At 32.4% G+C, this 15,570-nt stretch overlaps 1 protein-coding gene and 1 long non-coding RNA gene across 2 annotated transcripts; one reads left to right on the top strand and one right to left on the bottom strand.

The window, feature by feature from the left end:
* Positions 1–877: 877 nt before the first annotated feature.
* On the bottom strand, positions 878–2,486 carry LOC131649290 (uncharacterized). Its single transcript, XM_058919060.1, has 8 exons — positions 2,449–2,486; positions 2,139–2,211; positions 1,891–2,048; positions 1,681–1,801; positions 1,426–1,596; positions 1,284–1,346; positions 1,121–1,180; positions 878–1,027 (listed from the first exon to the last, which is right to left on the bottom strand). Exons 1-8 carry the CDS (start codon positions 2,484–2,486, stop codon positions 878–880), a joined length of 834 nt encoding a protein of 277 aa, XP_058775043.1.
* Positions 2,487–2,793: 307 nt separating this feature from the next.
* LOC131646252 (uncharacterized) lies at positions 2,794–15,570 on the top strand. The gene is made up of 4 exons (XR_009297373.1): positions 2,794–2,940; positions 3,050–3,076; positions 3,397–3,449; positions 15,515–15,570. It is a non-coding gene; the product is annotated as an uncharacterized LOC131646252 (long non-coding RNA).

Here is a 15,570-nt window from a genome sequence, read left to right as displayed (position 1 = left end):
GAAAAGTTAATAATATTATTTTACTTTCAAAAATCATTAATAAAATTGGATTATTATAATATGATGTGTTTGTAAGCATGCATTGGGTTTATAAAAATGTAGATGTGCAGTCTAGGATTAAGTGCAAGGTAAGATGATTGGAAAGGTAAAAGCATAGGCCGCAGGAACAGTTGCAAATAGGAAGTTTGTCAAAAAGTTAAAAAGAAGTTTCTGACACACATAGCACGTGAGGGTGTTTTCATTATACCTGTTGTATTATTGGATTTGAAACAGCATAAAAAAAGAAGCACAATTGTTTGGAAGGGTCAGTATTGGCATCTACCATTTTAAAAGCAATATAATAATCCAAATTGTGAGACTGCAACCAAAAAATTGAATTTGAAGAGAGAGTTCATTATTTGTGGTTATGCAACCAAAAAAATAGGTTACTATAGACCAATCGTTGAAGATATTATGTAAGTAAATATATGTTAATTGTAAAATATTGTCATTACATGTAATAGAGTTTTAATTGGATTTAGCTATGTTAAGTCATTGTAGTTAATGGTTTGCTTATACTCAGAAGAAATTTCGGTGAAATCATGAATATAGATGGTAAGTCTTATACAATAGAGCCACATAAGTCACAACAACAGGTATACTGAAAATGTTATGTAAGATAGATGAATTACATTGCTTAGCAATTAAGGTAGACTTTAAAGTTAGCCAAAAATACAAATGGGACGTAGAGAAATAGACCGCCGTCAACAAAATATAACGACATATCCAGTAGGATAGTTCTATGAAACAGGACTTTTAAATGGCGGGGCACGACACAGTTTCAAAATGGTACATGCCAATACAAAACGATTTCTCAAAAAAGGAGTACAACTACATTTTATTTCTCCAACTTGATGATCTTTTTAAGTTTTGTGGAAGAAAGTTCCCCATCACACACGGTCGTCGATTCGCTTGAGCCATCATGGTTTTGCCTCTTTGCAGTGGGTGTTTGCGGATCGGGGTTATGTTTGGAGGTTATCTCTAAATCCTGCAGTCACATAATACAAAGAAACAATAATCAGTTATGCATACGTCCAGATGTGTTTTGAATAGATGAAGGCTGCTATTAGGTGTATCATACCGTAAGGACGTCACAATCATCGGCAGCCACAGTGTTAGCTTCATCAACGCTCTCTTTTATCTGCCACCAAAAAGAAAAACATGTGGATAAATCATAACCATTCAAACCAATTGAGTACAATAATTCTGTATTGAAGTTATAATGTTATTAGTCATTAGCTGACCTGGACTGCCAGCTTAGTTCCGGAGGGTTCAGTACCGGACGGTTCAGAAACCGCGACATTAGCCTTATAGAGATCAATACAATCAGCATGAGTGAAGGAGGTAAAACAAACATGTTCAGAGTTGTTATTGGTTAAGTTTTACCTGCCTAGGCTCCCATGGAGCACCAAATTGTTTAACAAACGGTTTGTCATCAATAAACATAATAACGGAGCAGCTGTCCCAACTGGGCTGCCATCTAACTCTCAAAGCCAGATCCAAGTTCAACATGGCATCTAGCTTCAAGGGAAAATCCAAAGGATCTGTAATACCAGCCTACAACAGAAAACGACCATGTTAAGGACAATACATTAACATAGTAGGTTTAATTCATATAAAAAGTAGGATATGATCAACAACCTGTATCATCGTGTCGCGCATCTGAGCAGCTGAAATACCTAAAATCTGTTGGCATTCCCTGTCCCAAAATATAAATTTGCAGGACATGTCGAGATGGAATCCTTCGACTTCAATCTTATACCTGTTGTTGGATAACAATACATGTCAAAAAAACACAAAATCAGCCAAAGCTTTTATCGGTCAAATAAAAATGTAGTAAAAGATCCATACTTATATATTTCCGTCTCAGTCAAATGGCGATTATCACATTCATATGGAGGTTTATCACCGCGTGCCGTTTTGGTGCATGCATGGCAGCACCGATAGTACCATCGACAGGAAGAAGCAATGAGTTTCCTTGTCTTTGCAACAGTAGCACAAAAAGCTTCCTGCAAAAATCCATTTGCACTAACGATACAATATCACACGGTTCATAAATTAAACTTCAACTATATTAGAATCACAGTCATTAAATATACCTCGCGCAGTTGTTTAAGCTGACTCAGAGGGAGAGCAACAGCCTTATTAAGCAGCTTTTGACTATCACTCTGTCTAACATTCTCAGTATTGTTTTATATCTATTAAAATACAAATTAACATTAAATTAAAAGGTTTGTTTTAAATTTTATAAATTAAATTAAATATGTTCGATAAATTGACATGTGAATTTAAGAAAATGATGATGTCCAAATGCAGGGAGTGGAGATAAAGAGAATCACGCGCAGTTCTTTTGGTGACAAAAGAAAAATCTATCTACTTTGTTTAGAATAAAAAGAAGAGAAAGAGCACTCTATAACAAGGGCCGCTTTTTCCTCAAAAACATGCATTCTATGAATTGGTCCCTCTGGTGATAGAAGTGTTTGATAAAATATAATGTGATGATGTTGGTGTGTGAGAGTGTACGTTTCTTCATTTGTACTGATATGAATTTTTCATCTTCTTTTATTAAAGCTATCTACTATTAACCAAACATCACATTGGTATATTGTTGTTTGAATTAGCTAGAAGAGGCAACCCATTTGACCATGGAAAATTTTATCTTCAACTCTCCTCCTAGCCCACAAGTTCATCACTTTGATCTCCATAAATTCACCTCTCCTCCCAGCAAACTTCTCACTTTAAAAACTATTCAAGTTCATTACTTTGATCTCCATATATTCATCTCTCCTCCCAACAAACTTCTCACTTTAAAAACTCTTCAAGTTCATCACTTTCATTTCCTCTGTTTATTATATCTCAAGGATCAGATCATCATTTGCGGCTTAGGCTCTCTTCGGTACAGTAAGTAACTTCATTTTTTCCATATGGCTCCTTATTCTTTATGTCCTTATTCGATTCCTTCCCATTCATCACGTATTCACGTTTATATCTCCCTTTGTGCTCATTTCAGATCCTCGTTTTGCGGTTCACGATTCTCGTAAGTTGTCTCACAATGTTCATCTTGTATTGTTCATTTCTTACTATTATTTAAATGCATATGTAAGGTTAGGTTTAGATATGATCTTTTCTTGTCTCTCTCCATCTTTGCGATTCCAACCTAGGTATAAAGTTTTGCAGTGTGTACACTCATTCTTTTGAGAATATCATTTATGATTTGTTCTTACATTAAGGAAATTCAAATTAAAGCTAATATGACCTTGTTCTTCCCGTTATTTTATCTATGTTATTTTAACAGATTTGGATTCTGGAATTTGTATAGTTCTAATTGAGTATTAAATGAATTTCTAATTCATACAGATCAGAAGGATTTCACCACCCAAATTGGAGATCCAACTTGAACGAAACACAAGGTAATTTTATATACAGTAAAGTAACAAACCATGATTCATGTTAGTTCTAGTCATCAAATTGCCTTGTGGGAGTTGAGGACTTGGTGCCTCATCAAATTGGCTGTTGAGATAAAACTATTGAATATTACACTCTGAGCATGTGATTGAAAACCTTGTTTTAAGTGGATTTACTTGCTTGAAATATAATTTTGTTTCTGTTTCTGTTTCTGTTTTTATGTTTTGTTGTTTTAAGTGTATTTACTTGCTTGAAATCTAATTTTGTTTCTGTTTCTGTTTTTATGTTTTGTTGTATAACTTATGCTCATTTCCAGTGTTTAATACACTTACAATTAAAAAAAAAAAGAAGCTCATTTCCAGTGTTTAATACACTTACAGTTACTCAAAAAAAGGGCTAGTTTTGTGTTGTTAGTGAGTCAATACTACCAGCAAAAAAAGGGCTAGTTTTGTGTTGTTAGTGAGTCAATACTACCAGCTAGCACGTACGTCATGCAGGTTCAAGTGACATATGAGACGATGTATTTTTTTATGAGTCTAATTTTATAATATTTTAACATATTAGCTTATGAAAGTGAGTGCCATACTTTTTTTAATTTCCAACTACTATTAGCCATTAGCAAGGTAATATGTAATAAAAAAAATTTGACAAATTATTAAAAAGAAAATTATACCATGTTTTGTTTTTGCATAGTAAAACCAAATTCTATTTAAAATAGTTAATGGTTTAACATTTTTTTCATCCATCTTAATCTTACTGTTTTCTATAATCACATGTCACAATGTTTATATATTTATATTGTATTATCGTCTAGATGTTAAAATATCATTAACTTAATTTTTTAATAATTAACTTTATTGAACTATTTAATTTAATTTAAGTTAAAAAAGTTTAAAACAAACCTTGACTCTTCCAGCTAGATCTCTCCATTTTTGAGCATACTCCTTGAAACTTTCCTCGGGTCCCATAGACATGCTTTGTAGTTGCATGCGAGTTGGTGCGAGGTCAGCATTGTATTGGTATTGCTGGTAGAAAGCAACAACCAAATCTTCCCAGGTACGGATGTTGGTACTTTCCAGTTGATAGTACCATTCGAGTTGAGTTCCAAATAAACTCTCTTGAAAAAAATGGATCCATAGCTTCTTATCAGCAGTATGAGGTTGAATCTTCCTCACATATGATTTCAAGTGCAGCTTAGGACAAGAGACTCCATCGTATTTTGCAAAAATTGGAATTTTGAATTTCGGAGGTATAACAACTCCAGAGATGAGTCCTAGATCTTCAAAATCTAGTCCAGGTACCTTTTGAATTTCCATGGCTTTCATACGTTCCTCCAACAACTTGTATTTGTCATCCGGATGTTCGTCCTCATGGTAATAGTCCTCTTCTTCTTCAGAAGGCTTGGCAGCATCATGGTCACTTTTTGCCTCAGTCTTGACACTAGCATCATCATCTTGCTCATCTTCGTCACTGTCTTCAGAGGCTTCGGCATCTCTGAGTTGTAAGATCGGTCTAAGCTTTTTCCCCAGAGTCTTCTTACTCTTCTTCTTCTTCCTGGTAAGGAGTGCTTTTAGTTCATCTTGCCCCTTGGACAAGTTCAGGATCAGATCTTGAAACTGAGCGTTCTGAGCTTGAAGGTCTTTGACGGATTGCTCGAGATTCATGATGCTGAAATAAACAGCGAGGAGGTGAGAAACCTGTGGTGGAAACCTGTGATGCAATGATATGAATGCAGATGCAATATTTTCAAGGATCTCTGGAAATTTAGTTAGCAACGTCAAAAATGATTCGATCGCTTCTTCGTTTGAAGAACTCTGATTTTTGGATGTTCTTCTTTGAGAATCAAGCTCACCATATCGAGTGGGTCATCGCCTCTGATTCGGGAACGTCTGAATTTGCATGCACACGGCTAGAGGAAAATAAATCCTCTTGCCCCTTGATAGGTACAGCGTCTCTGAATTTGGAAGGTATGTGGCGAGAGGAAAGTAAATCCTCTTGCCCCTTGATAAGAGTTCAGTCCTTGATAAGAGAACCTGAAATTGTGCGCCCTAAATCCCTAAGATCCTTCGAAAGGGTTAGTTAACATGCTATGCGTATGATGTCATGATGTTATGCGAATGTAGTTCATTAGGCATAGTGTGAAGTAACAAGGACAAATGAGTCCTACAAACAATTCCTGCAAGGAAATAGAAGGGTTAGTAGCACACACAAGCAAGTCACATAAGTGTCCTTAAGTTTAGAGGCTTGCATGGAGTCTGACCAGGTAACTACCCTTCCCCAAAGGTACTTCTAAGGATAAGGACGATATCAGCAACGGGTTCTACTAGTGACCCAGAATTGTCAGCCCCTTCTAAAGCACCCTCGAACATGGTACATGCATACCATGCAATGATACTTTAGGAAGAAACCTATCTGAGCTGTAGTATCGGGTCGCGACCATAACTTGGCATGCACCAAGAATAGCCCTCCCACTACGTTCCTAAAAGTTAAGATGGGTTAAAGGTGACTAAAGGTCCTTGAGCTCCGACGCACCCAAAGATACATACGTAAACCTCTCTCTTGCAAAAGAGGTACATAATAACCAGTGAAGGCCTAACTCAAGCGTGAACTTCATATTGACCAATCCCAAGCATGCACAAGGGAGGTCGCCGTGACTATGCCACTTCCTATCTTATGGTGCACTCGAATTCGGGTATAGGATTCATCTTCCATTCACTTGCCCAAACAACCTTGAAAGGTAAAGCAATCAAAACAAACAATTATTAAAGTGAACTAAACTTTAAGGTAACCCCTCTTTTTAAGTGTCCCCAGCAGAGTCGCCAGTTCTGTAACTCGGTGAACTGACTTTTGTTTTTATAAGCAACAATGTTGCGGTGAGCAAGAGTCGCCACCGACTTTTATTTTATCCAATTAGGAAAGGTATAAAAGAACAGGAAAGACCTTCTTTGAAAAGAGTTTGAGTTCGGGGGGTAGGTTATGAAAAGGGAAGGTGTAAGCACCCTTTTCATCCGTAGTTATCTACGGGCTCTTAGTTGCTTAGCTCACTTTTGTTTGAAATGTTTGATTTGTTTGAAAAAGTAGTGTGTGTTTAGAAAAAACACTTTTGTTTTGAAAAAATGTCTAAAAAGACAATGTTAAAAAACATGGTGGGAAAAGTATCTGTTTTTGTTTGAATTTGTTTGTGAGCAAGCACCTAAGAGTTCCTACACTAATTCGTAAGGTCTTTCCTATTCATTAAGTCCTTCCTTGGGCGATAGTACTATCCATACCATTTGAAGGTAGGTAGTCCTATACATTGGATGTACGGGTCATCGAAGGGTCATCGAGTCGTCATAGGGACTATCCATACCATAAAGAGGGTAGGAAGTCCTATGAGATGTGAATAGTCATAAAGGCAATGTGTAGGGATACCTTAGCCATTGAAGGGACGATCACCACTTAATCGAGGGACTAGATCATTTATACCGAAGGCATCATCGAAGGGATTATGATCTTTTAATCGGAGGGACGTGGTGATTTTGAATCGAAGGCAACATAGGCTAAGACATCCCTACGCTTCGAGGGACTTGACTATTATTTTCCGAAAGGCAACAGAGAGGGGAAACCCTAGAGGTGAGTGTGTGCAACAATCACGTGTTTCGAATATTTATTTATCTTGAGTTAAAGTTAGATAGTGATTGATTTTATCTTGCCATACAATCCTAAGCATACATCTAAACAGATAATAGTAGCAGTTATAATGTGCGGAAAGTAAATGCGGAAACATGAATCTACGCTATTACAAAAATATCCTTGCAACCTATACATCGATTTCTAATATTTAAATAACAGGAATTTAAATAAATCAATAATCAATCATGCGCCATTCAAAGGAGTTTGAGATGAGAAGAGAATCGTGAATAGGCGAAAATAAAACTAAGTCTAATTTGTTATTCCTAAATTAATTAAATAAACGCTAGGTTAAAAAAAACTAATTCTTAAAATCAAAGTTAAATTAATAAATCCTAATTACTAAGTTAATTAAAAACTATTAAACTAATTAAACCTAAATCTAATTTTTTTTGTATTTTTAGTTTGTGTTAAAAAAAAGTGTTAGTTTTTGTGGTTAGAAGTTAATTAACAATTAATTAAAACAAACAAATTAAACTAAACAAAAAAACAAAGAAAGCACACAACAAGATAAGTGGGGCGCTGGATCCCCTGTGGATAGACTCTGAGGATGTATGGTGAGGGCACGTCTCCAGGGGCGTTGGATCTGACTGCATGAAGATCTGAGGTTAAATGTGGCGAAAGTGCACCGTGGGCGTTCGCTGGACACTTGTGCTGGATCTTTGATTCAAAGAAGGCAAAAACATTTGGGATATATTGCAAGAAGTGGGGTTCGAACCCCCTACCCTCACGTATGAACATCCTGCAACCAACTGTGCTGTGCTTTTATTCTGTTGATTAAACAACAAATATATAATAAATATAAAGAAAATCTTAATTGAAAATTTTGAAAAGTCAAACGTGTGGGTCCCATGCGCCTTGGAGAAACCAATCGCAGATGGAAAAGGATTCATGGGTGGTTGACTGGCGAATAGTAAGGCCACACGCGTACGGAGAGAGGTTTGAATTGGTTGGCCCACCAATTGCAGCATCACACGCGTAGGTACATGTATCAGTCCCTGTTCATCATCTCCAACCTTCTTCCCTGCGGATATAGCTGCAACTTTTGCCATGGTTTTTCCTGCGGATTTTCTTAGGGAAATCGCGGCTATGGCTGTAACTTCTTAAACCTGCAAGAAAACAACATGACCAAGAAGAAAGGTTACCCATATCTAACAAATGACATGCCACGAATCTATTGGTGACATTCTTTTGGATTGAATCCGCTTGGATCATGCAAAACGAAGACTTTCCTCCGTCGAGCCCTAGCCATGGCAGCTCGCAATTCTCACGTTAAAGCTTTGAACCAAAGACTCATGTCCCTTCTAAAACGTCCCATGAACTCGTAAAACAAGTTAGATTCAATTGAAATAAATTAAAACGTGAGATATGAGAACTTGAAATAATGCATGAATATGTAACACATGGAACACGTTTTTTAACAGCATTCAGGCGTGGTGAATGATTCAATCCCACTTTATGTTACCTCAGGAACACGGTAGAACTCTTTTAAGCTTCTGAGGAACGGTTGTAGATGAAGATTTGGTGGTGCAAGTTTGTTTGAGAATTTTGGAATAAAACCCTAGCTTTTGTGGCAGCTCCTTACGTTCTTTTTTTTTTGTCCCCCCCCTCTTGTGTAATGTTTGTGCATATATATGACCATAGAATTAGGTTAACTCTTATGGAAAGAATCAAGCCTTTTGATTGAAAAATATTTGACTTCATTTTTGTATTAAAACTTTCTTTCTTGGATTGCATTCTATTTCCATGCTCTTTCCACGTATTATTGGTCTTCTCAATCAATTTAAATTGATCAAATATTTATGGAATCCATCACATAATATTTCTCATTATTCATCCATGATTTTATTTGATTTTTATTGAAATTAAATAAATAAAATCAACTATAAGTGAAACAAAAACATGGAATAAATAATATTTGATCTTATGGGCCCTTTGGATGATTAAAATAAAACCTCATGAATTAAATCAAATATCTTTATATTTTACTTGATTTATTTAGATTTTAAATAAATAAAATCCAAATAAAATAAATAAATATCATAAAAATAGGGATCCTTTGAAGCATATGGGAAACCATGAAGTCCACTTGAGGTGTCAAAAATCTCTTTTCATTGAGAAGAAACAAAACCCTAATCGGGGCCCTTTTGCCTAGGAGAAGGATGAGTATGCTCAATTCTTGTACAACCTTGTGAATTAGAAAGTCATGTGAGTCAAAATACCATGGGCAAATTTTGGGGTATGACACTTATGCTAGTCTAGCTTCTCGTTAGTAAATAAACTTATTTTTGCCTCTTAAAAAAATGTGACTGGTAGTAATAACCTATGGTAGCCTCGTATGCTTCATGAATTCTAATTTTTTTTTAATATGAAATTACTTTTATAGGTATGAAATTAATCGTGACTTATTAAGATGTTTTTGTTTAGAATTTTTCCTTATAAATTAATTTAAAAAATTTAAAAGCAAAAGGAATATCTTTTAATATAAAATGAAACATGCTATGTTAATATAAAAAATTATGTTAAACTCAATAAACATCTATATTTACCATAAGAGGTTAATTAATCTTAATTTAAAAATAAAGGAAGTTGGACTGTGTTTGATGTAAAGAGAGAGGAAAGAGAAACTTGGAGAAGATGAGAAGATAAAATGTAAGGTAATTAAGTTAAAAAATAAATTTGAAACAAATAAAAAATAATGATAGTCACATGGGTATCAAGACTAAATTGATGGGATGCCTAGTATAAAGTATTTATATTAAAATGTGTCAACTACACATATAGTAATAATGGAGTACTAGTAGCATATAAAGCAATCTACTGGAAGAAATAAATGTAACTTTCGGTCGGTGTCAGACTGAATAAAACCACTTGCAGACCCGTGAGCTCAAACTTAACCGTCCGAAGTGTTGGTTTTTTCAACGGGTGAACCGGGTTCGGTCGGACCTAACTTGTACTAACTCATTTGCTGTTTTCTGCAGAACATTAATTGAGTAGAAGGTGACCTGTTAGACCAATCAGTGGGTGTTTCACCAAATTCAAGAAAATTGTGTCAGTAAGTTTTACTTTTGGGATTTTTTTACTCATGTGCCACAAAAATAAACAAAAATACCAATATGCCATGAAATGAAAAAAAAATACCAGTTTGCCACACTTTTCTTTGGGGTCCGTCCAGGGGTTGGCCGGACTGATGAAACACTTTTTTTCCTGTTGTGGTCCGGCCAGGGGTTGGTTGGACTCTAACTAGTCCGTTTTTTTTTTTGTTTTTTTAATTGATTTAAATGTTTTATTAATTATAATAAATGTTTTTTATTAGTTATAATGATTAAAATATAATTAAAAATGTAAAAAAAATTATAATAAATAAAAAAATAATTTTTTTTATTATAAATAATGATTAAAATACAATAAAATATAATAAAAAACATTATAATATAATAAAAAAAATTATTTGCCAATAAATTTTTTTTAATTGAATTTAAGGATTTATTAATTATAAAAATTATTTTTTTATTATAATTAATGATTAAAATATAATAAAAAATTAAAAAAATTCTATTTTAATTATTAAAAATATGAGTAAGTCACGGGTTGGACGAACATGTGTAGGTTCGGCCAATAGATGGACGAGAGCATGTGTAGGTTCGGCCAATAGATGGACGAGGACATATATTTTCTTATTATTTTTTTGCCTATAAGTAATATTGTACAACCACATTGCCTATAAGTAAGATCTTTCAAGCGACGATTCTCCACAAAGGCAACCTCCACCAAACAATGATCAACCGTTATGTAGGGGTACGAGACCAAAGATACCCAAAAAATGTCTCACTGGGGGACATATGGTCCAACCAAAGAAGAAAAAATAGGTTTTTTTTCCTTGTACCCGTTTATGTATTAAATAAAATAAATATTTTAATTTTTTATTATATTTTAATCATTAATTATAATAAAAAACAATTTTTATAATTAATAAATTCTTAAATTCAATTAAAAAACATTTATTGGCAAATAATTTTTTTTATTATATTATAATGTTTTTTATTATATTTTATTGTATTTTAATCATTATTTATAATAAAAAAATTATTTTTTTATTTATTATAATATTTTTTACATTTTTAATTATATTTTAATCATTATAACTAATAAAAAACATTTATTATAATTAATAAAACATTTAAATCAATTAAAAAAACAAAAAAAAACGGACTAGTTAGAGTCCAACCAACCCCTAACCGGACCCCAACAAGAGAAAAAAGTGCTTCATCAGTCCGGCCAACCCCTGGACGGACCCCAAAGGAAAGTGTGGCAAACTGGTATTTTTTTTCATTTCATGGCATATTGGTATTTTTGTTTCATTTTTGTGGCACATGAGTAAAAAAATCTACTTTTGGACAGTTTATGCGTGGCTTTATTTTTTGAAAGTGGCTTTGCAGAGCACAATTAATCTATAACAATAAATGTGATAGTTGCAACATTAAATATTACAGTTTTATTTTTCAACGGTAAAACTTGTATAATTTTCAAACGGTCATTTTTTAATTTATTTTTAATATATGTTGTGTTTTTTTATTACATTTTGATATAGTTGAATTAACTTGTTTAAATTATATATTTATATACTAATGTAAAATATAAATTTAGAATATATTAAGAGTTTAGTGGGATCCATTTTAAAATTTTAGAAGAGTGGTATGGATATTTAAAAAATATAATTGGGTAGTTTAAGTAATTGGAAAACATGAAATAATATATTATATTGGATGAGGTCCATTTACACCACCAAATTGGGTGACATGGATGTGGGTGTTCTTAGGTGGTGTGGTGTTCTTAGTTTGGTGTATATTGCTTTCTTGAGTTGTTTTCTAGGTGTCCTTCCCGGTGTTAATTATGTCTGAGTCTTTTTAAACTTTGTGCTAGGTTTCTCCATCACAAAGCAAAGCATGTCAATAAAGAGTGCTATGTCAGGCACGCCTCCACCTCGAAACTTCTTAATAGGAAAACTTCACTTCTCTTTCTCCATCTTTTTTAGAGCATCCAAATACATAAATATGCAATTTCTTATATTATTGATTACTATAGTCACAATAACATCAGCTTATATTTTGTAATTTTTTAAAAATGTGATATAATTAGACTTTAAAATATTATTAAATTTATATTTTAATATTTAAAATATTAAAAAATATTATAAATTTATTTAGTGAGTAGTCTCAATGGTAGGACGTTTTTATATTTATATTTTGAGTTAAATGTATTATTTTATATCTATTAAAATACAAATTAACATTAAATTAAAAGGTTTGTTTTAAATTTTTTAAATTAAATTAAATATGATCGATAAATTGACATGTGAATTTAAGAAAATGATGATGTCCAAATGTAGGGAGTGGAGAAAAAGAGAATCACGCGCAGTTCTTTTGGTGACAAAAGAAAAATCTATCTACTTTGTTTAGAATAAAAAGAAGAGAAAGATCACTCTATAACAAGGGCCGCTTTTTCCTCAAAAACATGCATTCTATGAATTGGTCCCTCTGGTGATAGAAGTGTTTGATAAAATATAATGTGATGATGTTGGTGTGTGAGAGTGTACGTTTCTTCATTTGTACTGATATGAATTTTTCATCTTCTTTTATTAAAGCTATCTACTATTAACCAAACATCACATTGGTATATTGTTGTTTGAATTAGCTAGAAGAGGCAATCCATTTGACCATGGAAAATTTTATCTTCAACTCTCCTCCGAACCCACAAGTTCATCACTTTGATCTCCATAAATTCACCTCTCCTCCCAGCAAACTTCTCACTTTAAAAACTCTTCAAGTTCATTACTTTGATCTCCATATATTCATCTCTCCTCCCAACAAACTTCTCACTTTAAAAACTCTTCAAGTTCATCACTTTCATTTCCTCTGTTTATTATATCTCGAGGATCAGATCATCATTTGTGGCTTAGGCTCTCTTCGGTAACTTCATTTTTTCCATATGGCTCCTTATTCTTTATGTACTTATTCGATTCCTTCCCATTCATCACGTATTCACGTTTATATCTCCCTTTGTGCTCATTTCAGATCCTCGTTTTGCGGTTCACGATTCTCGTAAGTTGTCTCACAATGTTCATCTTGTATTGTTCATTTCTTACTATTATTTAAATGCATATGTAAGGTTAGGTTTAGATATGATCTTTTCTTGTCTCTCTCCATCTTTGCGATTCCAACCTAGGTATAAAGTTTTGCAGTGTGTACACTCATTCTTTTGAGAATATCATTTATGATTTGTTCTTACATTAAGGAAATTCAAATTAAAGCTAATATGACCTTGTTCTTCCCGTTATTTTATCTATGTTATTTTAACAGATTTGGATTCTGGAATTTGTATAGTTCTAATTGAGTATTAAATGAATTTCTAATTCATACAGATCAGAAGGATTTCACCACCCAAATTGGAGATCCAACTTGAACGAAACACAAGGTAATTTTATATACAGTAAAGTAACAAACCATGATTCATGTTAGTTCTAGTCATCAAATTGCCTTGTGGGAGTTGAGGACTTGGTGCCTCATCAAATTGGCTGTTGAGATAAAACTATTGAATATTACACTCTGAGCATGTGATTGAAAACCTTGTTTTAAGTGGATTTACTTGCTTGAAATATAATTTTGTTTCTGTTTCTGTTTCTGTTTTTATGTTTTGTTGTTTTAAGTGTATTTACTTGCTTGAAATCTAATTTTGTTTCTGTTTCTGTTTTTATGTTTTGTTGTATAACTTATGCTCATTTCCAGTGTTTAATACACTTACAGTTAAAAAAAAAAAGAAGCTCATTTCCAGTGTTTAATACACTTACAGTTACTCAAAAAAAGGGCTAGTTTTGTGTTGTTAGTGAGTCAATACTACCAGCAAAAAAAGGGCTAGTTTTGTGTTGTTAGTGAGTCAATACTACCAGCTAGCACGTACGTCATGCAGGTTCAAGTGACATATGAGACGATGTATTTTTTTATGAGTCTAATTTTATAATATTTTAACATATTAGCTTATGAAAGTGAGTGCCATACTTTTTTTAATTTCCAACTACTATTAGCCATTAGCAAGGTAATATGTAATAAAAAAAATTTGACAAATTATTAAAAAGAAAATTATACCATGTTTTGTTTTTGCATAGTAAAACCAAATTCTATTTAAAATAGTTAATGGTTTAACATTTTTTTTATCCATCTTAATTCGTATTGTTTTTAATATAATTTGACATTATTAGATTGTAAAATATTATTAACATTTGAAATTTAATAAAAAATTGTTGTGACTACAAATAAACCCAAATATATTCAATAAAAATTAAACATGTTTTTTCATCCATCTTATTCTTACTGTTTTCTATAATCACATGTCACAATGTTTATATATTTATATTGTATTATCGTCTAGATGTTAAAATATCATTAACTTAATTTTTTAATAAATTAACTTTATTGAACTATTTAATTTAATTTAAGTTAAAAAAATTTAAAACAAACCTTTTAATTTAAAATGTCAATTTGTATTTTAATAGATATAAAATAATACATTTAACTCAAAATATAAATATAAAAACGTCCTACCATTGAGAGTACTCACTAGATAAATTTAGAATATTTTTTTAATATTTTAAATACTAAAATATATAGGTAATAATATTTTAAAGTGTAATTAATTATATCACATTTTAAAAAAACTTACATAGAATATAAGCTGATGTTAGTGTGACTATAGTAATCAATAAAGATTAACTTAGATTAAAAAAATATATATTTAACCATTAACCTTTTAACTAGTTTAACAAAAAAAATTAGCTTTAATTTAGAATTTGGCCGGACTATGCCCCCTAAAAAAGAACATGATACTTTTATTTTAAATATTTTGTTACAATTTATTAAACATTAAATATATAACTATGCATATTTAAATTTAAATTTATGTAGTAAAAAAACTCACACCAAAAGTCAATATAGAGAAAGAGGAAAATAGACTATGTATATCGTTGATAAATCAATTGAAACAAGCCTTTACATATGAAGCGGTTGCTTATTAAAAAAACATATCAAATGGTTTAAATATTGCGGTAGAGATGGTTGCATACATATCGATGCCGAGGATCCAAATTGGTATTTGTGGTAGTTTATGACATGGCAGTTTGATCTTTATCGTCTCATTATTGTAAAGAATATATATGTTTTTGAACAAAAAAAAATAGGACGTAATACACTCAACAATTTGTTTTAATAGTAATATTAAGTAATTTTCAACCCCAACAACATGACTTTATCCATCTATTTTCTTGCGACATAAAAGTTGTGTATGTTGTTCGTAAATTTTGATAGTAATATTACATAATTATTAATATTGTATTTTCTTTTTATTTAAGCCACGACAGGACCATGTCTCAACAAGTTTCTTCCGATTCTCCCATTTCTGAACAAG

Source organism: Vicia villosa, linkage group LG2, assembly GCF_029867415.1.
Source record: "Vicia villosa cultivar HV-30 ecotype Madison, WI linkage group LG2, Vvil1.0, whole genome shotgun sequence".
NCBI classification, from domain to species: Eukaryota; Viridiplantae; Streptophyta; class Magnoliopsida; order Fabales; family Fabaceae; genus Vicia; species Vicia villosa.
The sequence above is the reverse complement of the archived record's forward strand: the minus strand, read 5'-3'. Positions and strand labels throughout refer to the sequence as shown.

Coding starts and splice junctions, on each gene's coding strand:
- LOC131649290 (XM_058919060.1), bottom strand. CDS start 2,486: ATGCATGTTTTTGAGGAAAAAGCGGCCCTTGTTATAGA. Junction 1,802..1,890: donor ACTGAGACGGAAATATATAA/GTATGGATCTTT, acceptor ATCCAACAACAG/GTATAAGATTGAAGTCGAAG. Junction 1,347..1,425: donor CTCCATGGGAGCCTAGGCAG/GTAAAACTTAAC, acceptor GATCTCTATAAG/GCTAATGTCGCGGTTTCTGA.